The sequence below is a fragment of the Athene noctua genome, chromosome 18 (assembly GCF_965140245.1).
Source record: "Athene noctua chromosome 18, bAthNoc1.hap1.1, whole genome shotgun sequence".
Taxonomy (NCBI): Eukaryota; Metazoa; Chordata; class Aves; order Strigiformes; family Strigidae; genus Athene; species Athene noctua.
Window position 1 is genome coordinate 6075964 of NC_134054.1, and position 27175 is coordinate 6103138.

Consider the following 27175-nt stretch of genomic DNA (forward strand, 5'->3'; position numbering starts at 1 on the left):
GGGACCCGCTGCAGGGGACCGTGAGCACCCCATGTGATGCCTCCACGGCTGCCGACATGGGACAGATGAAAACAAAGATTGAAGAGAACAAGAGCAGCATCTCCAAGGTAGAGGCTACTCCCAGTTCCCTGGGTGCCCCCCCGAGACACCCCCTCCTCTGGGGTCTGCACCACCATTGTCTGCCCTTAGGTCTGGTTTAAGCCTAAGCTCGAGGTGGTGTGTGGAGCTTCACTGTGGGAAAGGGATGGAGTTTTGGGGAGAAAGAGCTGGGGCTAAAATGCTGCTCCAGTCGCTCTGGGTTCTCCCCAAGTTTCCATCAAGTTGTTGGTCCAATACAGCACCCGGTGCCCTCAGCTCCACCAGTCAGAAGCTCAGCACCTGTGGAGGTCCTGCCCCACCACTATCCATCCCTTCCTTCCCTACTCCTGACCCACAGCTGGGTACCGCCTCTGCTCCTCAGGCAGCTGAGAGGCTCCATCAGCATCTCCTGGGCCTCATCTCCCACCCTAAATCCCCTTGGCTCGCCCAAGCACTAAACCCAGCACTGGTGGGGATGGAGAGGGGCCTCATCCTGCACAGTGCTGAGCCACTTGCAGCCGCGCACATCCCCGGTGGGAAGAAATAAGCTCAGGTTCAAGGAAATGGCCACCTTCAGCACTGCAGGGCTGGATCCTGCTGAGGCTGGGACACGTAGGAAGAAGGCAGCAGGGAGAGTTTCCCGGCCGGGTGAGCTCACCCTCCCCGGGGCAGGCCCCTGCTTGATCACTCCTCGCTTTGTTAGCGGCGATTGCCGGTGCCCTCCCAGGCCAGGCTGCGGTTGACAGGGTGGCAGCAGCTCTTTGCCCTTTGAATCGGCCGACGTGGACAGGTGGGGATGGATCCGTCCCTGCTGACTCGGGCTGTACAGTGGACGCCCCTGGGGCAGGGGTGGGGGGGTCTCTGGGGAGCTGCTGAAGGCGTGATGAATGGTAAGTGCTGCCCGCAGTGCCCCCAGGACTCACCCCTGCCACCCCCCTCTCTCAGGCCGTAGCTCTTTCCCAGGATCTCCTCGAGGAGATCGGCAGGACGAAGGCGGCGCAGTCCCGCATGGAAGAGGACATCCGGACGATCCAGGAGACGCTTGGCATGGTGAGCTGCTGCCACTGTCCCCGGGAGGCAGCTGGGCCCTCACCCCCCTCCCTGCCCCTGTGTCACCCTGCTGCCCCTGCCCCGCGGCCCTGGGTGTCAAGGGTGCCAGGAGGGAAGAGCAAGAAGGGTGTCCCAAGGCTGAAGAGGTGACTGCATGCACCAACCAAAGAGAAGCTAAGACATTTTTGAACAGCTGTAAAAAAAGAAACATGGGTGCTGAGAAGGAGTGGAGATAAAGATCTACTGATGCAACACAGCCACAGCCCTGCCTGGCATCCCTCTGTCCTGTGCCCAAGTTGATTCCTGGATGCTCCTTTTAAATCCCGCTCCTGTGTCCGGGCTGCCATCCCTCTCCTTGTCCCACTCCAGGGGAATCTCCAGGATGCTGCCGGCCAGCTGCCGGCCCTCCGTGACCAGACAGCGTTGGACAGTGACGTGGTACGGCCCCACGCACACCCGGATCCTGCTCCAGGATGGAGGCAGCTGCATCCCCGAGGCACCAGTGCACGCAGTCCCTCCGTGTCAGGTCATGGGCCCGGGGGGGGTCAGTGCTCCTGTGGGTCCCACCCCACCTGGCTACGTGGCCAGGGTTGACCCTCCGATCCCTTTTTTCCCCAGCAAAATCTGAAGGAAAGGCTGAGCCTCTACCCGGCCCCGGAGGAGGTGAGCAACATGGTGCGCTGGGAGGTGCTGGAGGATTGCCTGGTGGGCAGCAAAGCAGGAGGAGGAGGAGAAGGAGGAGGAGAAGGAGAAGGTCGAGGTCTGTCGGTGGTGAGTGCTGGGGCATCCCAGCTGTGGGAGCAGGACTGAGCAGGACCGCAGCCCCCAGCGCCTCCAGCTGCTGCGCACCCCGGGCCCTCAGCGGAGGTTTACTCAGCACTTGTCTTCCTTGTGCATCCCGCCGGGAGGCAGGACCTGGCACTGGCAGAGCCAGGGCAGCTCTTCGGCTGCCCCAACAGAGACCTCCTCATCGTCTATGCCACTGACAGCCCCCAACAGCCCCTCTGTGGGGCAAGCGAGTACCCAAAACCCTGGAGTGGCCGCACAGCCCCCTGTCCTTGCTCAACGTTGGGCAGGACCATGGCTCCCTGCCCTCATAGTCTCTCTGGAGCTGGTGGGTGGGAGCTGGGGACAGCGGAGGGACATTCTGGGGTGAACCCCACCATGAGATGGTTTCCAAATCCTACCTGGGGCTGCTGCTCCTGAAAGGAAGATGCAGCCCATTAGACTGGGAAGTGGGTCTAGTCTAGCAGCTCTGGAGTACAGAATCCCATGGCTGGAGAGGAAAATGCCTTGCTGTTGTGTCAGGTGGCATCAGCAGGGGCTTTGCGGATCCTCTGGATCGGCTGCTAAAATGACTCTGCAGGCACAGATGTGGCCAAAGGACTATAAGGAGGCTGGGGAGGGGCCGGGTGGCTGTGGGTGCTCTGGGGTCTCTGTGGGCTGGGCAGTCTCTGCCTTTGGGGTACTTGAGTTTGGCTCCATGAGCTGGGGGGTTTGGGGACAGGGCGGGTGGCCCTTGCTGCTGCACTTCTGCCCATAAACCTGCTGCCCTTTGCCTCCTCTTCCCAGGATGGCAGTGCAGGTCAGGCTGTCCCCGCCGAGCCTCCCACTGCAGACATGGACACCCCGCATGGGGCAAGCTCAGTGCTGGGACTGAAGGGACCAGGGACACAGCCTGTACCCAGGACCAGCAAAGGGACAAGCAAGGGGACTCCAGAGACACAGCCTGGCTCCCTGGGGACACAGAGAGCACCAGTGGCCACTGAGAAGGGGGCAGGCACTTCCTCAGACGAGAAAAAGACTTCTGATGCCCGTGCCACCACCGTGGGGACACAGACAGAATCCCCTGGCATCAAGACGACCAAACTGGGGACAGAGTCAGGGGCCCCTGACACCCAGATCTCCACTCCAGGGGTGCAGGCAGGGGCCCCCAGCACCCAAACCACCACGCCAGGGGTGCAGGCAGGGGCCCCCAGCACCCAAACCACGCCCCCAGGGGTGCAGCCAGGGGCCCCCAGCACCCAAACCACCACGCCAGGGGTGCAGGCCGGGGCCCCCAGCACCCAAACCACCACCCCAGGGGTGCAGCCAGGGATCCCCAGCACCCAAACCACCACCGCAGGGGTGCAGAGAGGGGCCCCCAGCACCCAAACCACCGTCCCAGGGGTGCAGCCAACACCTCCAGGGACCCAAGGAGGAGGAGCAGGGGTTCAGCCAAGCCCCTTCTGCATGGACTCCAGCCTTTCTGGTGCTGAGAAAATCCCTGGTGAAGCGATCCTTGATGCTCTGGGGACACAGATGGATGATACAAGTCCCAAGGAGGAAGGCAAGGCTTTATCCACCACACAGCTTGCCTGGACAGGCCACCCGGCGGTGGGGACCTTGCCCACATCCCAGGGGCTAGAGATCCCCCTTGACGCTGATCCCAGGGCCACGTCCCCTTCACAAGAGCCTCCCGTGCCCTGCGGGTCCTCGGGCTCCAGCAGTGTCCCCGACCGCTACGCAGAGACGGTGGAGGCTCTCTGCCAGATCGGGCAGCTCAGCCACCTCTGTGCCACCCTGAAGCAGCAGGTGGCCCAGCTGGAAGCCACCAAGTCAGACCACGCTGAGCTTGAGAAGCTGCGCCTACTCTTCTCAGGGGGAGGGGGGACCCCGTGGGGGGACGGCCGGGGCGGGGGGTAGGCATGGGGACACCCTGGGCTGGAGGCTCGTTGTACTCAGAGCCTGGCCTCAAAGGTGAGACCCCCTCACTGACAGCGTGTCCCCTTGGACCACATCTAGACAAGGAGAGCATCGCCAGCATCCTGGCCGACCTCCAGGGCCGGGTGTCCTCGCTTCAGGGCCTGACCAGCGACCTGCAGGGCGAGAAAGGGAAGGTGAGTCCCTGGGGGGCTGCGGGGTTGCCAGCGGGGGAGTTGGGCAGGGAGGAGGCAGCTGAAGGGCCCCTGGGCTGGGACAACACAAGGAGCTGTGCCCTGACTCATCCACCACTGCCTTTCCCAGATCAGGCAGCTGGAAGATGCCCTTGGAAAGCTGGAGGTAGCTGGAGCCACCTGGAAAGGGGACGTCAGCAACCAGATCACCCTGCAACTGGGGTAAAAGGATGGGACAGGGTTTCCTACCCTGCAGGAGGAGCTTGGGGGGACAAGGGACACCCCCTGAGTGTCCCTGTGGAGGCTAAGCCTGCCTGTGCCTCTGTCTCACTGACCAGGTCCACACTGCAGGAGATAAAGTATAAGCTGAAGGAGCTGGAAGAACAGCAGCAGATGACCAAGGCCACGCTGGAGCAGTTGGTGGCCAAGACAGCTGACAAGCCGCAGGAGCAGGTGAGGTCTGGGGGCAGCGCTCCCACCGCTGCAGCTCGGTGGGGTGGTTCTGGAGGGGTTCCCAGCCACATCCCCTGGCTGGCTGGGGCCATCAAGCCTCCACGGCACCCAGACTTGTTGACTGCATCCACCTCATCTCAGAGCTGATTCCTTCTCCCCTTCCTGCAGCTGGGTGAGCTGAGGGCGACCGTGTCAAGCACGGGGCAGGAGCAGGCAGAGGTGCAGGCAGCGTGCCCCGTCTGCAGCACAGACCTCAGCAAGCAGGTGGGGCAGCTCCTCCAGCGCTACGAGAAGCTCCAGGACCTGGTGGACGACTTCATGTCGCGGCAGGCGGTGGGCAAGGTGGTGAGGCAGCTGCCAGGGAGGAGCCAGGTAGGGAGATACCGGCATGGGGGGCTTGGGAGGGGGTTGCCAGCACCCCCACAGCTGGTTGTGCCTCACTTACTGTAATGTGGGGGAGCCCCTCGCTGCCCCCCAGATTGGCTCATACAAGTGAGCAGCGTGGAAGGAAATTAAAGCCTTGATGCAAATGTCCTGCTGGCACTGAGCCCATGGTCACCGGGCGAGTAACCTGGGTCTGTCCCCACGGGGGCAGCCAGCCCCCCCTTGCACGGCACCACCTTGTCATCTTCCTCCCTGAAGCAGGACGAGGAGCTGCTGAAGCGCATCCAGGCCACCATCACGCAGGTGCAAGGGGACTACGAGAAGCTCAGCTCTGTCACCGAGAGCCTCCTGAATGACCGGCACCAGAAGCAGAAAGATATCGAGGTAGGTGACAGAAACCCCCCCGGGGTCAGAGCATCCTCCAGGCAGACCCCAGGCTGGGAACCACAAGGGATTTGTCTGCACCCCCCCAAACCTTGCAGCCCTGTGGAAGTTCAGTGTACCTTTCCTGGAAGTTTGGGTGAGGTGGGGGGAGTGGGGGTTGCTCGGCTGGCCAGGAAGCAGCTCCAACCCTGCCGTGGTGTCACGGGATGCTTTTCTGTGTTGGAAGGCTCTGTTCCGGTCCCTGGAGAGGCTGGAGAAGGAGAAAGCCGACAAGGAAGACCTTGTGCTGGGAATTGACGTGGTATGGCCGTGGGGGGTCCTGGCACCAGCCAAGGGGGTGCTGGGCAGGGTGGCAAACACCCCTTGTCTCTTGGGGGCTCGGTGGCAGAACTGGCCTGGGGGAGGGAGGGAGGATTTCCAGACTGGCTGTGGCTCCTTCCCCAGGTCCCTCTGTCTCCTCCCGGGTCCCTTCAGCTACTGTGACCAACCCCACGGGTGTGATGGGGCGAGTGGGGCCATGTAGCCACTTCTCCCTCTCCTCCCGCCACGAGCTGGCCCTGCCCATCATACCTCCATCCTTTCCTCACCTTTCTCCTGCCTTTCCCTGCTGCTAGAAGGCAGTCAAAACCGCCCTGGCCGGCAAAGTGAGTCGCGCCCAGTTTGAGGCAAGCATGGAGCGGCAGCGTGAGATGATCCAGGAGATGCTGAGCCGGGTGACGGGGCAGGAGCAGGGCTGGCACCAGGTCCAGCAGCAGCTCAGTGAAGAGATGGACTCCAAGGTGAGGGGTGGCACGTCCCTGCTGCGCCAAACTGGCGCCTTCGGGGCTTGGCAGCCTGAGGCAGCATCTCTCTGAGGATCCCCCCTCCTGGCTTTTCATGGGGAACACGATGTCCCACCCGGGGCAGTGGCTGAGGGTGTGTGTCTGTCCGTAGCTGGACCGCCTGGAGCTGGGCCCTTTCCGGCAGCAGCTGGAGGAGCACTGCAGGAGCATCCTGGAGCAGCTCGAGGAGAAGGCGCCGCTGACGGAGGCTGACGATGCAGCTGGGACGAAGAAGTGAGTGTGATGGGGGTGGCGGTGGCTTCTCCTCCCACCAGTAGTAGGTTCCTGAAGTTAAAGAAGGCACGAGGAGGGGGACCTGCAGGATGGAGCCCTCCCGAACCACAACTGGGATGTGGGTGCAAAGGTTTTCTGGAGCAAGGGTGAGGGACGGCGACTCGTCCCCCTGGGCAGGGGTGTGACACGCGGCATCACAGAGCTGCGTTTTGACCTGCCCCCCTGGCAAGGTGCAGGGGGGTTATTAGCACCGACAAAGTGATGAAACCAGTGTGAGGGCTGGTTGGGATGGCAGCTATGGGCGCCTGTGCCCTTCACCTCCCATCCCTGCTCGCCCTGGGCAGCCACAGGCAGCTGCCAGGTTTCGGAGGCGGCCGCAGGGCCAAGGCGAGCGTGTCCCTGTCCTCGGGGCAGCTGTGACAAAACTCATCCCGAAAAACGTGGTAATCCTGCATCCCCCAGGCCCGGCATTTGCACCCCAGCAAGAGGTACAGCAACACCGCCGTTTTGTCCTTGCCGGCACCCCCAGTTCCCATGTGGGTGCCCGTGGGAGTAGTTCCCATAATGGTGGTTTTTGGGTGCTCCCCTCAGTGGATTCTCCAGTGCCTAAGATGAGGTGGAGATTTTTCCCAAGCAGGAGCCCACAACCAACCGCTGTCCCACATTGTACCCCCTTGATTTTGTAGCCAGCCGGTGGGTTGTGACCTTGTTGGGGGTGGGGGGGGGTGAGTAAACCAGGCTCAAACCCCTGCGGTTCCACCCTCAAATACCATAACTCATTACCATAAAGTGCCCAGCACCTTGCTGCTGCCTGCCAGCTGCCTGCCTGTGTGCAGGCAGGGCTGAATCCCCCCCCAGGAACTCACCCAGCCCTTTTCTTCCCCCCCCAGGCAGGTGCTGGCCCATTTCCACTGCTTGTCCTGCGACCGGCCCCTCAGCGTGCTGGTGCCTGCCCCGTGAGTAGCGCCCGGCGATTTGGAGGAGAGATGGGTGCTGGTGGTGCCCCGCTGTGCCCGGCACGGGGGTTAGGGTGTCTGCCTGGGGGGTGCAGCCCTCCTGAGCCCCTCCCTGAGGGCAGCGGGATGGGAATGGGGTACAAGCCTGTGGGTTTTGGGGCACTGCCCCGAGCTGGGCTGGGTTGTGTGTCCCCTGTCACTCACGCACATCTCCTGCCCTCCCCAGGCACATCGTGGCCAACCCATACATGCCACCGCTGCCCCCCAACTTTGCCGGGCGCTCCCATGCTGTCCCTGAGGTGGAGCAAACACCACAGCACAGCCACAGGTAGGGGACGTGGGCACCCGGCCCCTGGGGTGCAGGTTGGCCCTGCCCTGGCGAGGGAGAGCTCTTCCCAGGGTGGGTGTGAAGGGATGCAGGGGGGGCCTGGGCAGGGCAGGGGAGTGCTGCAGGGGGGTCAGCTGTGCTTGTCCCAGGTCTGTGGGGTTTTACAGCCCTTCCGGCGCTGCCCTGTCTAGCCCAGGTCTGTGTCTCAGTGGTGCTGAAGCCACATGTGATGAGTTGTGTCTGGTCTCAGCCTGACTTCAGGCTTGCGGGCGGAGTCAGCTGCCTCCTGTGAAACAAGTCGCCGAAATTAAGCACTGCAGCTGGGACAGCCCAGCTCCTGCCTCCTGATGTCCCTTGCGTAGGGTGCAGGGACCTGCCATGGCCATGACCAGCTTACCAGGGCCATGGGGAAAGAGCAGATCCAGCACGGCTGGATGGGTGTGGGCCTCCTTCAGCAGTCGGAGGGGACCCGGGAGGGACATACCCCACTGGGGAGCACCCGCGGCCCCCTCCCCGGCGTAGTAGGGTGACGCACGGGGTGCCACAGTGCTGGGCACTCAGCATCCCTGTGCTCTGTCCCACAGGGAGCTGGCGGCTGAGTGTGGGTACCCCAGCGTGCCACGGCGCTGCGGGGGCCGGCACACCCTCACCCACCCGCTGCAGCACTGCCCGTGCCCCCCGCCCCTCCCGCCCGGCGCCCTGCGGCCGCTCCAGCCCCAAACCCTGCTCCCCACCAAGGTAGGGATGACGAAGGTAGGGATACGGCGGGGCGAGCGCGGCTGGGAGGGTGATGCTGAGCATCCGGGGGGGGTGGGGGGGGTGGGGCGGGGAATGATCTGTGATTCATTTTCCTCAGGGAGAGCTGGGGGGGGGTTTGCCTGGGGATGCTGATTTGGGCGCTGTGTTTCAGCCAGCCCCCTCTCTCCTTCCCAGCACGACGAGATGGAGCTGTTGGGCCAGGATGGCCACGTCTACAGGGGCCGGCGGGGCAGGCAGCTGTCTGTGCTCGTGGGCAAGGAGGGTACGGCTGGGCCACCCTCAAGGAGAGGATCCAGCGGGGGTGAAGGGGGCAGTGGAGTGGGCAGGGTGCCCAGTTTTCCCCCCCCACATGTTCCCCCTGGCTCCCCCCAGCCCAGCTCCCTCTGCTCCCTCCTGCCGAACTTCCCCAGGGCCAAGCCCAACCTGTCCCCGAGGCAGCGGGACGCCAGGGACACCGGCCGCCTGCTCTCCCGGCCCCAGAGTGCTGTGTCCTCGCTCAGCCAGCCAGGTACAGCCCTGCCAGGGCACCGGGGTGGGGGGAGAGGACACCCTGCTGTGTCCCAGTGGGTGGGGGAAAGCAGGGTGGGATGGGGGTTTGGGGTGGGGTGGAAGGAGGCTGGAGGGGGAGGACTGGGAGACGGGTCACCAGATCCCCATGTTGGAGCCAGAGCAAGGTGGGGGGATGTGGCAGGGTGGTCCTGGCCGCTCTGGGACAACAGCCTGTTTGCTTCAGGGTGGGGACCAGGACCCTGTTTCTGGGTGTCTCTGGCCGGGCAGGTGCGCATGGGTGGTGCCTGCCCCAGGGGCTGCAGGGGGGCTAACCCCTACCCCTCGCCCCCAGGCACCCCCGCCTCGCCAGAGACCAGGACAGCCTCCTCCCACGGCCACCTCTCCCAGGCACGGGGGCTCCTCCCGCCCCTCCGGCCCTTGTGGGACAGATCCAGCACCTCGGAAGCCAGGCAGGACTGGGGGTCCCCGACCGAACCCCCACCACCTCCGCCACCTAGCAGGAGAGCAGGCATCTCTGGCCAGCAGCAATAAAGGGCGATGGGCAGCCAAGCACCTGTGTGGCCTGAGTGGGGTGGCCCTGGGCCGGGATCTTCCCTTCATGCATAAGGAGGGGTCGCAGCATCCCTTGTCCTGCAGCCACAGGAGGCCAGAGGAGCCGAAACCAGCCCCTGTCCAGCCCCCATCCCGGCGTCTGTGCCAGCCCCGTGCTGCCACACTCCCCCTGACACCCCCTGGCCTCCATGAACCCCTTTCTGGCCCTGATAGCCCCTGGCAGGGAGCTCGTGGCCCCCAAAAGGGTCTGGGGGAGCCCACACTAAAGCAGGAGGAGGATTACGCTCCGTTGCTGCTGAAGGTGGTGGGAGATGGGGACTGTGGTTGGATACGGTGACCACAGTGGGAGATGGGGACCGCGGTGGGAAGGGTGGCAGCAGGACAGGGCTTCACGCCAAAAGCCAATCCCACCCCAAGCCCGCTGGTTTGCTATTCTTATCCTGCGCGATGAGCATCACTGAGCAGGTTTCCTTATCTGCTCGTGGATTGTCACCCCCTTGTCCCTCTTCCAATGCTGCCATTGATGGAAGGAGGAAGGCACTGACCCCACTGCTGCCGGGCTCGGGGCAGCTGATGATTCCCACCTCCGGAGTGAAGCACCATAACCCCTCTGTGCCCCCAGCCCTGGGGACACACATCCCCTCCTTTCTCTCATGCCACCCCCATTGCTGGGGGCTACTTTTCCCCAGCCCCTTTCTGCCACCCCTCACCATCAGATGGGAGAAAGGCCCATGGCATGCTGAGACCTGGCATAAGTCATGTCACAAATGGAGAGGTACCGGGCAGGGAAACTGCAGTCCCTGGAAGCAACATGGTGGGGGGACCTGGGGGTGTCACAGCTGGGGACATGTGGCTGTGTGTATGGGGGGAGCCGGGGCTGTCCCAGCACAAAGGTGTCAAGTGCCGGGGACAGCCCCAACTCCCCCATGCACACACGCAGTGACAGCCCCAACTCCCCCATGCACACACGCAGTGACATGGAGGGGGGGGACAGACACCAAGCGGGTGGCACCTCTCAGGTGAGTGGGAGGGTGGGAAACCCTGAGGGGAACCCCAGAGGCAGCCTGGGGGGACCCAGGCACCCGGGGAGCATCCCCTCACCCCGCCATGGTGTGTGCTGGGGGCTGCCCTGTGGAAAAACTGCTCCCCTACGTCTCCCTAAATTGGGGCGAGGAAGCACCCAAACCTCCCCCCAACAATGGCAGACCCCATCCCTGCCCACCCCACTGCAGTCTCCAGGCACCTGAGGCCCCCCCCCCCGGCCGGGGATGTTTCCCCTGGTGGGTTTGGTTTTTCAGGGGAAAACTAGGTGCTGAATACCTGCTTTGGGTGCCCAGGTGGTTCCATCAGGATCTGGGATTCCCTCAGTGCCACCTCCAGTGGGATAACTGGGAGCACTCAGAGCAAACTGGTGGGCACTGGAGTAGAGCCAGCAAAGGACCATCCCGCACCCCAGGAGGGGGGGTCAGGCACTGATGGGCTTAAAAACGCATTTGCAGGATTTGGCCCAGCTGGGGCTGAGCCCTTTGCTGCGTGCACGTGTGTGTGTCTGTGTGTCCCCCAGCTCAGCCCCTCTCCCACCCACTGTCCCATTCGCTGCTGCTGGGACCCCGCTGTGCCCTATAAACACCCCCCACCCCCCCACATGAGCACCCAGCCCCATGTCCCTTTTTGGGTGCTGCCTGCGCTGCTGGAGCAGGAGAGTAGCCCCAGCTGGGGCATTTTTTTTCCTTTTTTCTTCTGAGGTTGGGCCGTGTTGGGGGTCTCCCCTTTCCCTGGGGGATGATTTGCTGCTGTGCCTTGAGCCCCCCCCCAGCCCTTGCTGCCATCTCCGGAGCTGCTGCATTCCCCTTCTGGTTTTTGGGGTTTTTTACCCCAGTCGCTTGGTGTGTGTGCGGTGTGGCGATGGGGGAGGTGCCGTGTTCTGACTCAATTTTAATCCCGTTTGGATACTTCAGCACAAACCCGGGGCTGCTGTGTTGTTTGGAGCCGTTAGAAGGGGGGTGGAGGTCGGGGCCTGGGGCTGAGCAGCGCCTGGGCCCGGGGAGGGGGGGAAGGAGTTGGTGGCCAGCGAGCCCCCACCCATGTCCTCGGGCCGTGGGGGACACTGAAAAAAGATCATGCTCACCTCCCTCCCCCCAAGCAGGGTTTGCCTAAAGGCCTGGCAGCCCTCCTATGGCAGGGGTCCCTGCAGGGCTGAGGCCTGGGGGGCTCATCACATGGCTGGGTGATGGGGCTGGGGAGGGGGGTGGGTTGCAAACCGCAGTGTTTTGTGAGGGTGCAGGATGGGGGCTGCGCTGCAGCCCAGGACATGGGGGTCCTTGCTGTGCTCACATGGCCCCCCCATGGCTCCGGGGTCTCCCCTTCCCTCCGCCCCCTCTTTGGGGATGGCAGCGGTGGCGTTGCGGGCAGGGTGCGGGCAGGGTGCGGGCAGGGTGCGGGCAGCACGTGGGACTTGGCGCAGCCTCCTGGGGGGGTGCTCAAGCCCATTCTCAGTCCCAGGGATGTTCTCCCAGCAAAGAGAAAAGGCAGGGACAGCTGGTGTTAAAAAAGTGATTTTTTTGTTTTTAATTATTTTTAAATTAATAAAAAACCTTCAACCTGTTTTTTGTTGCTGTTTTTTTGTTTGGGTTTGGGTTTTTTTTTTTAGCAAGATTGATTTGAAAATTAAAAAATCCTCCCCCCAGCTCCTCCCTCTCTGGGGAAGGGCCATGAATGGCAGTTGCAGGGAGAGGGTGGGGGCATCACCTTGATAAATCCCCCTATGCCCTGGGGGTGCCAAGGGAGGGAGGATGGGGTTGGGGGGGGGGTCCGGGGGGGTCTGTGTAAGAAGCTGGGTTGAATTTCAGAAGCCAGAGAAGAGGCATGTTTGCTCTGGGCGCTGCAACAAGTGTCCAGGAAATCCAGAGCCAGGGATGGGGGGACCAGCGGCTCCGTGCCCGTGGCCATGATCTGGGGTGCCAACAGCTGCCTCCATCCGTTTATTTTTTATTTCCTCCCCCCCTGCCCCGCCCTCTTCCTTCTCCTGCTGGGACGGGGAGCCACAGGGAACCCCCCCCCCCCCCCCAGCAGCCACCTCCGTGCTGCTGCTCCTTCTCTCTGGATTTATATACATTAGATATATTTATATATTATATATTTTTTTTTAAAAAAATGGGGGGAGAAAAGACCAGCTAGTGACTCTTGCAGAGGCTCTCGTGGGCTGGTGCCCTCCCCGGCAGCGTGTGTCATCCCCCCCCACTTAGGCCAGGTAAGTGTTCCAAAATGCTGGATGTTCCTCTTTGCTTCAGTGGTTAGATCAGCGCAGATTATCGCCTCATGACGCGGGCATGCCCTTCACTGTGTCATTTCCATGCTGGAGTTTTTGTACTGCATTCCCTGTATAAACCAGCACCTCTGGCAGGCGAGAGGTTTGGCTTATGGACAGCAAGTCCCTGGCCCATATCAGAGGCTGGTTGCTGTTTGGTTCAAGCCTGAAGACTCTGTTATGTCTGGACACTCTCAGTGCATCCTAGTTCATCTCTCTGTTACTTTTTATAGTGCTGCTGGAAGTTTTTCAGGATAAAGGACAAAGGCTGCTACACATGTAGTTTTTCTATGAACCGTGTCAGTGCAAAAGTAGAGTCAGGAGGGAGTGGAACCTTATTTCGCAGTACATCACTGTGTGTCAGATAGCACAGCTCATCCAGGTATCCTTTTGCTTCAAATTGCTGATTGCCCTGAGCTTGTAGAACTGAGTTTGAACTGGATTTTGTCCTGCTCTTTCCATTAATCCACTTTAAAAAAAAAAAATATATTAAAAAATTAGCAAATTTGCTCCTGTAAGCTTCCTTAAGCTTTCTTTGCCTGAGCAGATATTATGAAGGTGCTTATGCCCTCCGAAAGAGCCTTGTGTGTTTGGTGATGTGAGAGAAAGCAAGCAAGCTGCAGTGTGAGTCTCAGATCCTTCAGATGAATTAGTGAGTCCAGCAGGTGAAAAACTGCACCTGGTAAAGCATATGCCCTTTGAGAGGTGCTGCTCAGAGAAGTCCCTTTGTTGTTCCCAGCCATGAAATACCCTCTTTTTTTAAATTCCAAGTCCTGTTCTGGAGCATAAAAAGTCACTGATGTTTCCCATAAACTAGGTGCTGCTTTGTAGCTCTCCTTGCACAGGTATCTGTGAACTATTTGGATTTGCTTACTGTCTCTGAGGTCAGTACAAGGTCCCCACAGAAACTGAGTTTCATCTTTCATGCAGCAGTGCTATTCATTTAAGGAGGAAAACAATGGTTAAACGAGTGGTTCCCCACTTAGGTGGGTGTCAGGATAATGGAAAGCACGTGCCTGTATCTGTGCACCAGTAAGACACAGTTAAGGGCCTCTTGTGTGGTGAAGCTGTTGTGGTTTGACTCAAGGCTAACTGACCTGGGGTTTTTTTTTTTTCTTCTTTAGTGATGATGGCCAAGGAGAAACCGCCAATAACTGTGGTTGGAGACGTTGGAGGAAGAATTGCCATCGTTGTGGTGTGAGTGTGATGGAGAGGAGGGGGGTGGCTTCCTCCCAGCATCTTTCCTTGAGCTGCTTTATCCCAGAGGGTAGGAGGGACTGCTCATGTAGGGGTGGTAACAGGATTGTCACCACTGTTTTTTCCAGTTTTGCTGGTGGCTTTGGTTACTTCAGCTTTCACTGAAAATCCTTTGTATTTCAGTGCTTTAAGCCCTGAAATCTCCTTGCTCCCTTGAATCTACAAATACCAGATGTGTGCAAATACTCAACAAATCCAGGACATGCAGAGAAATCTCCTGAAGTATTTAAAAAAAACGCCAACCAACCAAAGTACTCGCTGAGCTTTTCTTACATGCTGTGCCATGCTGCAGTATAAGTAATCAACATGCAGCTACTATCACTGTGGAAAAAAAAACCAAAAACGCTTGCTGAAGATAAGCTCTGTTTGCCTGTGAGCATGTGCAGGGACTAATTTGTTTCCAAGACACAATATTTGTTCTGCACACTAGCAAAAGGGTGTGTAAATTAGGGAAATGGTGTCCACAGATTTAAGTTGTGCACGTGGCTGTGCTTGAATCTCAACAGCAGCTGAAGTAGCCAGAGATTATATTCTTTTTGGCTGTGTTTGTGGCCAAAGCTGCAGTACCTTGCGGATCCACTCCTGCCCTGCAGGCACAATAAACTTCTGGTTTTGATGTTATTTCTGTCTCTTCTCAGGATGACATCATCGATGATGTGGAAAGCTTTGTAGCTGCTGCAGAGATCCTGAAAGAGCGTGGAGCCTACAAGATTTTTGTGATGGCTACTCACGGGCTCCTGTCAGCAGATGCCCCCCGTCTCATAGAGGAATCCTCCATCGATGAGGTGCATCTGCTTTCTGGGCTGCTGGGGAAGGGCTGGCTCTGGTAACTGGGTTGATTTAAGGCACCAAAACCCACAAACTGATGTTCTTCCCCTGCCACGTAGCTCATCTCTGAAACGACTGGTTTCATCAGATGCTTTCAGTTAGCTGGTTCTTCACTGAGAAAAAAAAAAAAAAAAGCGTGTGTGATTAATACGTGTTCAGATCATGCTTCTCTGTGTATATTTTCTCCTTAATGCACAGATATTAGTCATCCCTGCCTGGACACTTCCCTTCCCACAGCTGAGTGCATGTGATCGCTTTCTCACTGCACAGACCTTCTACCTGCCCCTCTCCCCCAGCTGATGACGAGCTGTTGGATGCCTTAAGAGGATAAGATTTCAAACCTCGCCCTTAGGAACAAACATGTCAGATCCTGCGCTCTAAACGCACCCGTCAGCCTGTGTGGATGTGGCTGTTGTAGAGTGCTGGTTACGCCGGGCCCCTCAACAGATTGACTGTCATGTGGGGGAGACCATTTATTTTCATCTTTTGTTCCTAACGTACAAGGATTTCTCCCCCTGAACTGGGAAACAGCAGGTACACACCTCTCGTGGAGTTAATCTAGGGTGGCTGTTCAGTGAGAGCAAGCGTATCAGCAGCACAGCTAACCATCTTTTCTTTTTGTCACTCCATAGGTGGTAGTGACCAACACAGTTCCTCACGAGGTACAGAAGCTGCAGTGCCCCAAGATAAAGACGGTGGATATCAGTTTGATTCTCTCTGAAGCCATCCGACGAATCCACAATGGCGAGTCCATGGCCTATCTCTTTCGCAACATCACTGTCGATGACTAGACCTGGCGCTGCCCCCGTCCCGGCTTCCACAAGAGAAGGAAATACGCTTGAAATGGCAATACCATAAATTATAGGCATAACACAACAGTTTATTCTTGTAGGAGCGTGAAGGTTTTCAGTCTTGAGCCATGAGATCTAATAGAAAACATCAACCTGGCCAGCACTTTACAGGTGAACAGAAGAGGCCACTGGCAGTGGGGAGGATTATATCGTGAGAGAGATGGAGAAATGAGGTGGTGTTGAATTTTTAAGTTCCTCTTTTTTTTTTTTTTTTTTAGTTGTTATCTCTTGCCCTATAGGGGTGGAAAGCAAAGCAAAAAGAAGTAGCTGTCAGCTTATGAGAAGGGAATAGAGACTGCTCATTGCTGCGTGTGGGCAGCAAGAGGAGACAGCCTTTGGGTTTCTGTTTCTGACTGTGACTCGCCTGAGAGAGCGCAGAAGGGAGTGCTTTATTCAGACAGCTGGGCAGGACTGCTCGCTGCTGGCAGGGCTGATCAGCAGAGCAGCTCCTTGCCAACCGAGTGGCCTCTCATCTCCTGCACAGCATAGCAAGGACTTTCATCAGAACTAAGTTAGCGGAATATCCAGACAGGGCAGCTTAGGGCAACCCATTCGCAGGGCTGCTCACATCCTTGTGTCGGGGCTCTGGGAACAAGCTCACATGTGTCTCCCAGCAGGGCAAGGGGTGCTAGTTAATGTGCTGGCCTTTTCATTTTACGAGCCTTGGATCATTATTGTTCTTCAGTGGCAAGTCACATGAGAGTCTTAAGTCCTCACTTGAAACTTGTCTGCACTGCAAAACAAGGCGCAGTTTCTGGAGTAGCATGGAGCTGATGAATTGTGGCACTCTCACGGGGAAGGGGAGTTGGAACAATATCTGCCTCTAATGCAGCTGTGCTCTCCAAAACACTAACACTGAACCTGCAACAAAAAGCATAGAATTTTTCGGGTTTGGTGGTTGCCCTGAACCTTGTACCCCCTGAACAGCTGCTCTGTCTGTACCGTGGGGCTGTTGCTGTCACCAGGCTCACCTGGAGCTTCCATGGGGAAGCAGGACTCGCTGCTTGCTCCTTTCTTGAGTGACACTAATCCTTGGCTGGAGGGGCACTTGAGAAAGTTGCACAAGGTGCTTGTGAAAGCTTTCATCTCCAGGATGAAACAAGGATAAATTCCCAAACTGTGATCTTCCCCCTTGATGAGGCTGACAAACACACTTCAGTAAAATGTATGCCACTTTGTAGCCTGCTGATGTGTGGAACAAATCCTGCTTGGAGGCAGTAGCTTTAAAAGAGCACTGCTGCTAACGGGCTGTCTCTAGCAGGCAGTTGTTTTCTTTCTGCTTATCCTTCAACTTCTGCCTACATCCTTCTCTTCCACTCCAGCATCTAAAGTGTGCGCAGTGCCAAGGAGCAGGCAGCGACTCTGGGAGAAGGACAAGCCTTGAACACTGGGCACACAAGCGTGCCTCGGCCTGGGGGAGCTGGTTCTGCAGCATAGCGCCTTGTCTCGTAGCTGGTGAGGGTACACAAAAGCCCAGAGCTCTTGGGTCATCTCCAGTATCCAGCATGGGTTAAACCTCCGAGCCTGATCCCATGAGGGATGCTTGGGGCTGAATGAGCTCTTGATGCTGTTGATTGTTTTCCTGCGTTTTCAAAGCACTGTGAACAAATCACAGCTGTACTTTGTGACCACAGCGTGGGTCCTCAGCTGGGTGGAGGAACACAGTTCTGTGCTGAAGTGTGTGAAGCCCTTGCAGGTGTCTGCATGTCCCCTTGTTCTGAGCCAGTACTGGATCATACTCTTCACACTTTTAACGTTGGCTTACACTGTGAGCAGTGTCGCTCTTTTCTCCCCTCAAACTGCTTGTCAGACCGGCCAGAAGCACGGTCAGGGCTTGCTGAGTGCTCTTGCCCCAGTCAGGCTTGCTTGTACTGGGCTGTATTTGTGTGGAAACTGAAACCACAGCACTGGTGAGCAGAGAGTTATGCTTGGGACTGTTGTGGTAAGGTATTAGCTGGTTTTTTTCATCTGCTTAGCCACAGGGGTGCGGCGCTCAGATCACAGCAAACCCTTGCAGGAGGTTAACCTCTGCGGGAAAAGAGAGCACAAACGCCACTATGGTGGATGCTATCTGTTCGATTTATTAACTGCGCAATTGCTTTATATACCCCTTTCTGTACATCGCGAGATCTTTAGTTCCCTGTTCTTTCCATGCATCACGAGATCTTTTCATGTGCCTCTGTTTTTCCCGTGCATTGCGAGATCTTCCGAGCGCCTCCCCCTACACTTTCCCCTCCCCATGCTTTATTGACCATGCGTCAGAAGTTGTATCAGACCGATGCCTTCCGGATCTTCCCTTTCTTTGTTCTGCAGCGGCGCCCGCAAGACCCGTCCGGGAGCTGTCTCAATCAAGGGTTAGTCAAACTTCAAAAACAGAGCACACTTAGAATAATTCCACAAAAGGCGAAAACAATACAGCAGTTATGATTACTAACTAAAAGATAAGCTAAGTTCACTACTTATAATTAAGGGATGTGAAACAGTGAGGAAAATATGAAGTAGCACACTTAATTAATAAAATACTAATGTTCAGAGCCGCAATTCCTAGGGAACCCTGGATGCAGCGAGAGTTCAGAGTGCCCTTCCTCACAAACCGGAAATCCTACGCGATGCGTCCATCCGTAGGTGAGGCGTCCAACGTCGCTGCAAGCAGGTCCAGCCTCTAAATCAACAGGCCAAAACAGCTGGCAGTTTTCTTTGAGCGGGAACATCTGATTTCATCCTCCTGTTGGGTTCCACCCAGAGTCTGGCCAGAACTCCAGGGGGAAAACCAAGGGAGTTTCTAAATAGGGTTAAACACTTGAGTTCTTAATTCTTAATATTCCTAAGCAAAGAAAGTTGAATACATGCATTCTTACAGCATTTCATCCTTGTTAATAACTACATTTCATCTAAACTACATCTTCCACTATTGACTAATAAATCTAAATATTTCATTAAGGCAACTGTATTGTGGTTCGTTCTGTCGCAGTAGCAAAATTTACCCAGACATTCTGCTTAAAAAGATCAGTCGAAGAGATTACAAACAGTTGGTACAGGGGCATCCACAGCACCCACAGCTGGATCCTGAGTGCTGGCTGCCTCTCACGCCTCAGGTGGGGTTGCACACACCTTGTCAGTAATCACCAGGGACTGTGACCTGTGAACACACAAGCGTAACCTCTTCTCCAGGTTATTAAAGAAAATAGTTCTATTTGCACCACACCTTTCCACCATCCGTTAATTTAACCTTACCAAATGTTTGTGGTGTTGCCACCAAAATTAATATTTTGGGCAGTGGTGTTGACCTGTGATAAATAAAAGAGTTCTTTTCCCGTCTCATTTGCTATAGTTACCCATATGTTAGGTCTGGGCGAGAGAATTCGTCTCGCAAAGGATTTAAGTAGCCAGAGGCCACAGAAAATCTACAAAACTTTTAAGAAGAAGTGGTTATTTCAGGTTTTATACATCGTGCAGGTATCCATTTAATTAAACCATCCTTTTCCACTGCTGCATACCCACGTCCGAACACTCTCAGTGACCAGCCCGATTCCCATGTCATCGCTCCCGGTTCCTTGATCTGAACCAAAGGATAATTTCTTGTCACCTGGTTGGCATAAAGTGTTTCCGTAGGGGAGGTGTGGACTCGTCGCCTCTAACAAAGTGATTTAGAGCATAAAGGGCGCGGGACAAAAGAGTCTGCTGCCGGTCTATGGGTGTTGTCCCCTTATGACCTTCCCCCTCCCCAAGCTGTTGTAGTTTTGCTTTTAGGGTGCGATGCGCACGTTCTACTATTGCTTGTCCTTGACTGTTGTAAGGGAGCCGTGTACTAACTTGATGTCCCATAATGCACACCGTTCTTTAGCACGTTTAGCAATGAAACAAGGGCCGTCATCTGTTTTGATTTCTTGGGGCTTCCCTAATAAGGCAATGACGCCCTCCCAATGAGCAGTAATGTGTCTGGCTGTTTGTTTGCGAGCCATTGTGGCTAATATTGTAGAGCTAAAGGTGTCGATAGTTACTATGAGGTATTTATTTGGTTTTAATAGGTCACATTCTGTTATGTCAGTTTGCCATATCTGATTGGAAGAGAGAACCCTTGGATTGACACCTGCTTCCCACAATGGGCCCTTTTGACAGTAGGGGCAAAGTGCTACTATGTTTTTTGCTTGTGACAGAGAAATATGACATGTTTTCGCTAAGGCTTTTGCTCCGAGGTGTAGAAAGGCATGCAAATGCTTTGCAGCATCTAGTGACCATACGCCCTGAGCCGCCTGGTCAGCATGATGATTGCCTTCTGCAATTAGACCAGGTAGGGATTGATGACTGTTCACATGTGTAAGAAAGACCTGCCCTATGCCTTGTTGTAGAGCATCATAAAGTAAAGTTGATGCTTCTGTCTGTACAAATCCTACTGTTGTCATTTTGTGTACAAGTTTATAAACATATAAAGAGTCTGTAACAATATTAATTGGATTTTCTGTTTCCTGCTGAAGTGCCGTCTGGACCGCTTTGGCTTCCAACCATTGTACTGATTTGTCAATCTGAGTCCACAACTTCTTTTGCCGGCGTTCCTCAGCTTTCCATACGACTGCAGCTGTTTGGGATTGTGATGAGGCATCTGTAAAGTATGTTGTGCCAATAAGAGGGCGCATGACTAGAGGTAGTGTAAGTTGTAGGTGAAGTGTTTTCAAGTGTGAAACCCATTGTAGACCCTTTCCAGTTACTATGGTGCTCAGAAAGTCAAAGATGGCACATTGTAAATCTTCTGAACGCATAACTATGTCATCCCATACTTGTTGCTTCCAGGGGATGAGTATTGTGTCAGGTTCCTTCCCAAAGTGTTGAAGGGTCATATTACGTAGGCGTCCGATAAGGTCTACTGTAACAGCAACTATGGTAACAAAGGCGGCCTTGTTGGTATTTTGGTAAGCCCAGGCTAAAGGCGCAGGCTTGCCGTCCGTGCCTTGAAACAGGATGCCTATTGTGCCATGGTCAGAAATAAAGCACCCTGCTATGATTGGCGGTTTTGAATCCCATTGCTGCAAAGGTCTCTGTTGTTGTAAAATATCTTGTGTAAGTGCTACATTGTCCTGGCATTCTTTTGTGAGTTTTTTTGGTTCCCACAAGTGTTCCCCTTTCAGCAATTCGTAAAAGGGTTGCATAAGTCCCAAGGGAATACAGACAAAGCTGTGGAGCCACTGTAAGGCTCCTACTAATTTCTGAACATCATGTAGAGTGGCAATGTGTGGAGCAAGAGCTATTGGTTGTGGACTTCTATTGTTCCCAGCTAAAGTCATACCCAGATATTGTAATTGCGTACCTCGCTGGATCTTTGCCTCGGCAATACTCAAATTATGTTGTTGCAACAAGGCTTTGGCACGCTGGAACAGGTGTTCCACTTGCTGCTCTGTAGGTGCTGCTAATAATGTCATCCATATAGTGTATCACATAATGGTCAGTCTTACCTTCTCTCAAGGGTGCAATGGCTTTGGCCACATATAGCTAACAAATGACAGGTGAGTTTTTCACACCTTGAGGTAGTACAGTCCATTGCCAACGCTGAGCTGGTTGAGCAAGGTTCACAGAAGGCACAGTAAAGGCAAATCTTTGTTTGTCAGCGGGATGTAAAGGGATGCTGAATAAACAATCTTTAATATCAATAATCACAATGGACCAATCTTTTGGTATGGCGGAACCCCAGGGCAATCCAGGTTGCAGGGCGCCCATTGCCTGCATCTGTTGATTTACAGCCCTGAGGTCATGGAGTAAGCGCCACTTAGTCTTATCTTTCTTTGGATAACGAACACAGGAGTATTCCAAGGGCTTGTAGAGGGTTCCAAATGACCCACCTGTACGTCTCTTTCTACTAATTGTTGAAGTGCACTTAGTTTTACTGAATTAAGCGACCACTGCTCGACCCACAGCGGTGAAGAAGTTAACCATGTAAGTTTTAGGGCTGGTATGTGTTCGGCAGTGGCCTCTAATCTAAATTTGTAATGCCAGTTTTCATTTGTTGCATGCAGTCAAGGCCCAACAAAACTCCCTGGAAATTTGCTAATACTATAGGCTTGAGTATTGCAATCAAGGCCCCTTTCTTCTGCTCTTGGATTTTAAATGTTGTGTCGGTGATTGCTTTGTACACTGGTTTTCTCCTCTGACACCTGCCACAAATCCCCCAAATGTAGTCTGCCAGGGTCCTGGCCACCATTGTTTGCCCACTACTGCTGTATCAGCTCCTGAATCAGTCATGGCCTGCAGCACTATTTCTTCTGTTCTTCCTGGGCGAAGCTGGCTCATCCACACGGTGACCGTGGGCTTATCGCTACAATCTAAAACGAGAGCCACGGTTCCTGTCCCTGAGGGACATCTTGTGGAAAATTGTGGGCATACTTGACTGTCACTCGGGGAGTATAGGAGAAGTTGTCTCTGATTTCTGGGGGTTGCTTGCGGGGCATTGGAGGAGCCCGGCCCCCATTCCTGGCTCCTCCCCTTTCGTTTCCCTGATACTTATACCAACAATCACGTGCCCAATGACCTGTTTTGCCACATACCCAGCAAGGTGCAGTTAGCAAGGAACGTGGTTCTTGTCGCTTCATCCGATGAGATCTTCTACGAACACCAGAGAGGTTGTTTTTCCTATATGATATAGGTTTTTCTGCAAGATGGATGTCACCTGGGGCATGGATCATTGCCTCCTTTTGCACCACTTGTCATAAGAGGGTGGCTATAGGTGTATTCAAAGGAATATCCTTTACAATATCCTTGATCATTAGATTAGATTGCTGTCGCATACATTCTATTATTACAGCTTCCTTAGCACCATCAGGTAAGTCTGATTCTGTGACCGCAGCGTGGAGCTTATTAACACATTTCAAGAACGGTTCATTTTGTTCTTGCCTAATAGAGGTCCACGGGGGTTCTGCCTTTTCTAACTTAGCTATATCCATGAAAGCTTTTTTAGGAGCTTCGGTAGTGGCGGTAAATTCCCTGGGTCTGAGTTGTAATTGAGCAGGGGTTGTTGAAAATGCTCCCCGTCCTGTAAGGCGGTCGAAAGCAGTCTCCACGTGAGGGGTGTTGTAGATCTACGGCTGCTTGTACACGGTTATTAATACGATTGCCCCATGCTTCCTTCCAAAACAAAAACATAGCTGGTTTTAATCTTGCTTTTGCTAACTGTCCTAGATCAGCTGGGGTTAGTGGTAGAGCTAAGATAGTATCTGATAATAAGGTCGTTCCCGGATGTCTCAGCCCATGTTCGTTCACTGCTTTAAACAATGTTTGTACTGTTTTGGCACCAAGGGGATGCCATTCTTGCTGTCCTCCTGGGAGTAACCTAACTGGGTAAGCATCTACGGTTGTAGGTTGAAGCTTCACTCCTGACATTACACAGTCTTTCGCTACGAGCTGCCGATCAGTAGGGGGTTTTTGTAAACAAGAGGAAGCAGCCCCGCCCAGGATCAGACGTCTGTTTTCTTGGGTGGAGGCTGCCGGTGTGCGCACCGCTGCCGTCAGTGCCGCTAGCCATTTCGTCACTTCCTCCCCCGGGTTCTCCTCCTCCCCTTCCGGCAGCGCCCCTCCCTTTCCCCTGTCATTGGATGTCGGACCGCTGTCGGCTGATTCGTCATCTGACTCCGCCTGAGTTTTTTGATCTCGGCAATGAGCAAACTGACTGCCTGATTGTTTTATATCGGAGGGGTCAGGAGGCTCCGCTACAATCCAAGGTTTCACTTCCTCCGGAGGAGGGGGTGCCCCCGCAAGCCAATCGAGCAGGGGATCCGGCCGGAGCCGCCCCTTTTTTGCTCTCCTGCTGTTTTTGAAGTGCCTGCATTTCTTGTTTACATTCTTGCATTTGTTTTCTCCACTCCTCATCCTCTAAGTCAGCCAGTTGTATTGCGGCTTCTGTTTTTTGTGATGTTCCCCGAGGGCATACGGGGGGGAGGGGGGGGGTGTGCGGGCGAACTGGAAGGGCTTAGTGCCACTTCGGCTCCCTTTGTTCTCTTCAGGGGGTTTGCCTTCTGTAGGCCACGCCGCCCCTAGCTTGATAGCTTCCTCCTTAGAGGAAATATCTGCAAGGTTCTTTGTCTGAGTCATTTTCTCTGAGAAACCTTGCAACCCTCTACGTGCATCCTTAGATGCGTGCTGTTCGGCTTGGGCAATTTTCATCAATGCATTTACTTTATCCCAAGTCATCAAGTGCTGCGGATTTCTCTTTCTTGCTTGCTCTTTTAAATCACCTCTAATCAGGGGCCACAGCTCAAGCTTCATACAATCCATCGGCTCAGGCAGAATACCGAGCTTTAATAATCTTTGTAGCATCTCATTAAAGCGCTCGACTCCACAGAAGTCTTTTATTTTCTGGTCCATATTTTTATTACCTTTATTGTGGCCTGCATGGCACGCCTTGGAGTCTCCCGTCCTGCGTGAAGCTCCTTTGCCTCCTGCCGTGTACCGCCGACAGCCACCGTCCGTACACCGGGGTCGCCACTTGTTGTGGTAAGGTATTAGCTGGTTTTTCCATCTGCTTAGCCACAGGGGTGCGGCGCTCAGATCACAGCAAACCCTTGCAGGAGGTTAACCACCGCGGGAAAAGAGAGCACAAACGCCACTATGGTGGATGCTATCTGTTCGATTTATTAACTGCGCAATTGCTTTATATACCCCTTTCTGTACATCGCGAGATCTTTAGTTCCCTGTTCTTTCCATGCATCACGAGATCTTTTCATGTGCCTCTGTTTTTCCCGTACATTGCGAGATCTTCCGAGCGCCTCCCCCTACATGGGACCACAACCTGAATTATTCTCAGGCTTTGCTTCAAACCTTATAACCCTGACTAGAAGCCAAAAAAGCAGCTGGCTAAACTGAAGCCAGGAGATGTTCACATCTCAAAATCCTTAACTGCTTTAGGAAAACTGGTACCCTGTATTCCCTGGGCCCATAAGGGTGGCAGCGGGATATGGGTTGGGGACACAGCATCTGCCCGACCTGACCAGCCCAGACCTAGGTTGCTGTCCCATCAGCATCAAACCAGCATTTTCTCTCCAGCCCCAAGATCCTCCCCTTGCTGTTGCTGCGCCGCTGTGCTGATGGAGCCTGTGCTCTTTTAGGGGGTCTTACATCTTTTCCTGCCAGTCCCGAGTGCTGTCTAGACAGCTTGAGCAGCCCCTGGGTGTAGCTTTCGCACTCCTGAGCCTGCAGGTCTGACGCTGACTTGGAGGTAAGAGGGGCACTCAGAGGAGGGTTTGCTTCTTGCCTCTGTGCATCTTGTTCCCATCTGTTAATCTTTCTACTCCCTCTTGGAATTTAGTCCTCCCAGTCTGAAAAAAGAAGAATACAGAGCAGATCTAGATGCTTTGATTTTAATGTCTGAAAACAGGTATCGGGTGTCATTTAAAAACACGAGGTGTCTGTTCCGCTTCCTGCCTGCCCACCCTCATCCTTTCTTGGAAATGGTCTTTGAGTGCCTCAGCCAAGGGGGTGCTCTGACCCTGTGATGGTCTGAGCCGGAGGTTTCTAAGGGAAAAGAAATTCTTGTTGATTATTTTTGTAAGTCCTTCGATGGATCCCTCAGGCTCGAAGATTTTTCCCAGTGTTTGAACACTTGCTGGGGCTGTCTGGGTGCCTGTGTTTAGCTGCGTTTCTTTTTTCCCGCTAACACGGCCATTTACTTTGCTGCAAGGGGCGGTGTCGATGCAATCAGCAGCAGCCTTCCACCATTCCCGCGTCTGAGGGAGAGGGTGAAATCTGTCATGCTTTTGATAACCAATAAATAAACGGAGGTGCTTCCTTGCCGGGACTGGGCTTGTCTGGGAGATTTTCCGGGGGGAGCAGGGTGCCGGACGGGCAGGACGGTCTCTGTGCATGGCGCAGCCACGGGCTGCAGGGAGCTGCGTCAAAATTAGCCGTCATCGTTTGCATTTTGGGTTATTGCCGCGGAGAAGGCAGCGGGGAGCCTGGGCCCTGCCCGCCGCCGGGGCCGCCGCGTCGCCTAGCAACGGGAGGCGCTGCTGTGTCCTGCCATGGAAACACGGGCACGTGGGCAGCGGGCTCGGCCAATGGGCGGTGGGCAGCGGCGGCTGCTGGCCAATAAGAAGAGGGGAGGGGCGGGCTCAGGGTGAGGGTAGGGGCTAGGGGAGCGCAGCTTGGCGGCAGAGCGCAGAGGTTGGCGGGGGGCAGAGGTTGGCGGGGCGGGGGGCCCGGGCGGTTCGGGGCGCTGGGGGTGAGGCAGAGCCGGGTATGGGGCTGGGGGTGGCCGAGGAAGGAGACACCCCCCCTCTCCCCCAGACAGCCCTGCCCTCGGGGGGTCACCGGGTCACCCGCTGCTTCGGCCACTTTCTGTGGTGAGGAGGAGGCGGGCGGCTGCCGGCTGCCCATCCCTCCCACCTGCCCAGGTCCCCTCCAGGCAAAAGGAGTGCTGTGTGTCCCCCCTAGGTGAGGCTTCGTGTTTTTGGGCAGGGCAGCAGCCATGGCCCCGCTCAGCCTGTCCCAGCTGCTGGACGTCGCCATCGGGACGCCCGAGGTCGGGGCCGTCAACTTCACGGCGCTGTACAGCCTGCTGCAGGCTGTGCTGGGGCACCTGGGCCTGGAGGACCTGCCTGCCCTGGGGTGCGATCAGCCCCCCGAGGCACCCCTCAGAGCAGAAGGGGCACAGGGCAGAGGCCCAGGCACAGAGCTGCTGACCCCCTCGAGGGACCCGCTGCAGGGGACCGTGAGCACCCCATGTGATGCCTCCACGGCTGCCGACATGGGACAGATGAAAACAAAGATTGAAGAGAACAAGAGCAGCATCTCCAAGGTAGAGGCTACTCCCAGTTCCCTGGGTGCCCCCGTGAGACACCCCCTCCTCTGGGGTCTGCACCACCATTGTCTGCCCTTAGGTCTGGTTTAAGCCTAAGCTCGAGGTGGTGTGTGGAGCTTCACTGTGGGAAAGGGATGGAGTTTTGGGGAGAAAGTGCTGGGGCTGAAATGCTGCTCCAGTTGCTCTGGGTTCTCCCCAAGTTTCCATCAAGTTGTTGGTCCAATACAGCACCCGGTGCCCTCAGCTCCACCAGTCAGAAGCTCAGCACCTGTGGAGGTCCTGCCCCACCACTATCCATCCCTTCCTTCCCTACTCCTGACCCACAGCTGGGTACCACCTCTGCTCCTCAGGCAGCTGAGAGGCTCCATCAGCATCTCCTGGGCCTCATCTCCCACCCTAAATCCCCTTGGCTCGCCCAAGCACTAAACCCAGCACTGGTGGGGATGGAGAGGGGCCTCATCCTGCACAGTGCTGAGCCACTTGCAGCCGTGCACATCCCCAGTGGGAAGAAATAAGCTCAGGTTCAAGGAAATGGCCACCTTCAGCACTGCAGGGCTGGATCCTGCTGAGGCTGGGACACGTAGGAAGAAGGCAGCAGGGAGAGTTTCCCGACCGGGTGAGCTCACCCTCCCCGGGGCAGGCCCCTGCTTGATCACTCCTCGCTTTGTTAGCGGCGATTGCCGGTGCCCTCCCAGGCCAGGCTGCGGTTGACAGGGTGGCAGCAGCTCTTTGCCCTTTGAATCGGCCGACGTGGACAGGCGGGGATGGAT

General features: G+C 55.7%; 3 protein-coding genes across 4 annotated transcripts; all 3 read left to right on the forward strand.

Moving 5' to 3' along the window:
* Nucleotides 1–2419, forward strand: LOC141967882 (uncharacterized). 2 transcript variants are annotated; one of them, XM_074922091.1, is made up of 4 exons: nucleotides 1–107; nucleotides 1024–1128; nucleotides 1498–1654; nucleotides 1747–2419. In XM_074922091.1, exons 1-4 carry the CDS (start codon nucleotides 57–59, stop codon nucleotides 2112–2114), a joined length of 681 nt encoding a protein of 226 aa, XP_074778192.1. In that variant the 5' UTR covers nucleotides 1–56; the 3' UTR covers nucleotides 2115–2419. The 2 variants fall into 2 exon arrangements, with proteins under 2 accessions (XP_074778192.1, XP_074778193.1); XM_074922092.1 differs by having other exon boundaries at nucleotides 1498–2419.
* Nucleotides 2420–3815: 1396 nt separating this feature from the next.
* LOC141968033 (glutamine-rich protein 2-like) lies at nucleotides 3816–8306 on the forward strand. Its single transcript, XM_074922366.1, has 12 exons — nucleotides 3816–4007; nucleotides 4135–4226; nucleotides 4343–4457; nucleotides 4626–4829; nucleotides 5100–5225; nucleotides 5452–5526; nucleotides 5840–6004; nucleotides 6159–6280; nucleotides 7171–7236; nucleotides 7463–7564; nucleotides 8149–8235; nucleotides 8303–8306. Exons 1-12 carry the CDS (start codon nucleotides 3816–3818, stop codon nucleotides 8304–8306), a joined length of 1350 nt encoding a protein of 449 aa, XP_074778467.1.
* Nucleotides 8307–13818: 5512 nt separating this feature from the next.
* On the forward strand, nucleotides 13819–15609 carry LOC141967879 (phosphoribosyl pyrophosphate synthase-associated protein 1-like). The gene is made up of 3 exons (XM_074922088.1): nucleotides 13819–13887; nucleotides 14588–14734; nucleotides 15410–15609. The coding sequence occupies exons 1-3, from the start codon at nucleotides 13819–13821 to the stop codon at nucleotides 15566–15568; spliced, it is 375 nt and encodes a 124-aa protein (XP_074778189.1). The 3' UTR covers nucleotides 15569–15609.
* The last annotated feature ends 11566 nt before the right edge of the window (nucleotides 15610–27175 follow it).

What these genes read in the sequence shown, in the direction of transcription:
- LOC141967882 (XM_074922091.1), top strand. Translation starts at nt 57, where the DNA reads ATGGGACAGATGAAAACAAAGATTGAAGAGAACAAGAGCAGCATCTCC. An exon ending in TCCAGGAGACGCTTGGCATG is followed by an intron (nt 1,129 to 1,497) that starts GTGAGCTGCTGC and finishes GTCCCACTCCAG; the next exon opens with GGGAATCTCCAGGATGCTGC. An exon ending in ACGCAGTCCCTCCGTGTCAG is followed by an intron (nt 1,655 to 1,746) that starts GTCATGGGCCCG and finishes TTTTTTCCCCAG; the next exon opens with CAAAATCTGAAGGAAAGGCT.
- LOC141968033 (XM_074922366.1), top strand. Translation starts at nt 3,816, where the DNA reads ATGGGGACACCCTGGGCTGGAGGCTCGTTGTACTCAGAGCCTGGCCTC. An exon ending in GATGCAGCTGGGACGAAGAA is followed by an intron (nt 6,281 to 7,170) that starts GTGAGTGTGATG and finishes TTCCCCCCCCAG; the next exon opens with GCAGGTGCTGGCCCATTTCC. An exon ending in AGCGTGCTGGTGCCTGCCCC is followed by an intron (nt 7,237 to 7,462) that starts GTGAGTAGCGCC and finishes TGCCCTCCCCAG; the next exon opens with GCACATCGTGGCCAACCCAT.
- LOC141967879 (XM_074922088.1), top strand. Translation starts at nt 13,819, where the DNA reads ATGATGGCCAAGGAGAAACCGCCAATAACTGTGGTTGGAGACGTTGGA. An exon ending in GAAGAATTGCCATCGTTGTG is followed by an intron (nt 13,888 to 14,587) that starts GTGTGAGTGTGA and finishes GTCTCTTCTCAG; the next exon opens with GATGACATCATCGATGATGT. An exon ending in AGGAATCCTCCATCGATGAG is followed by an intron (nt 14,735 to 15,409) that starts GTGCATCTGCTT and finishes GTCACTCCATAG; the next exon opens with GTGGTAGTGACCAACACAGT.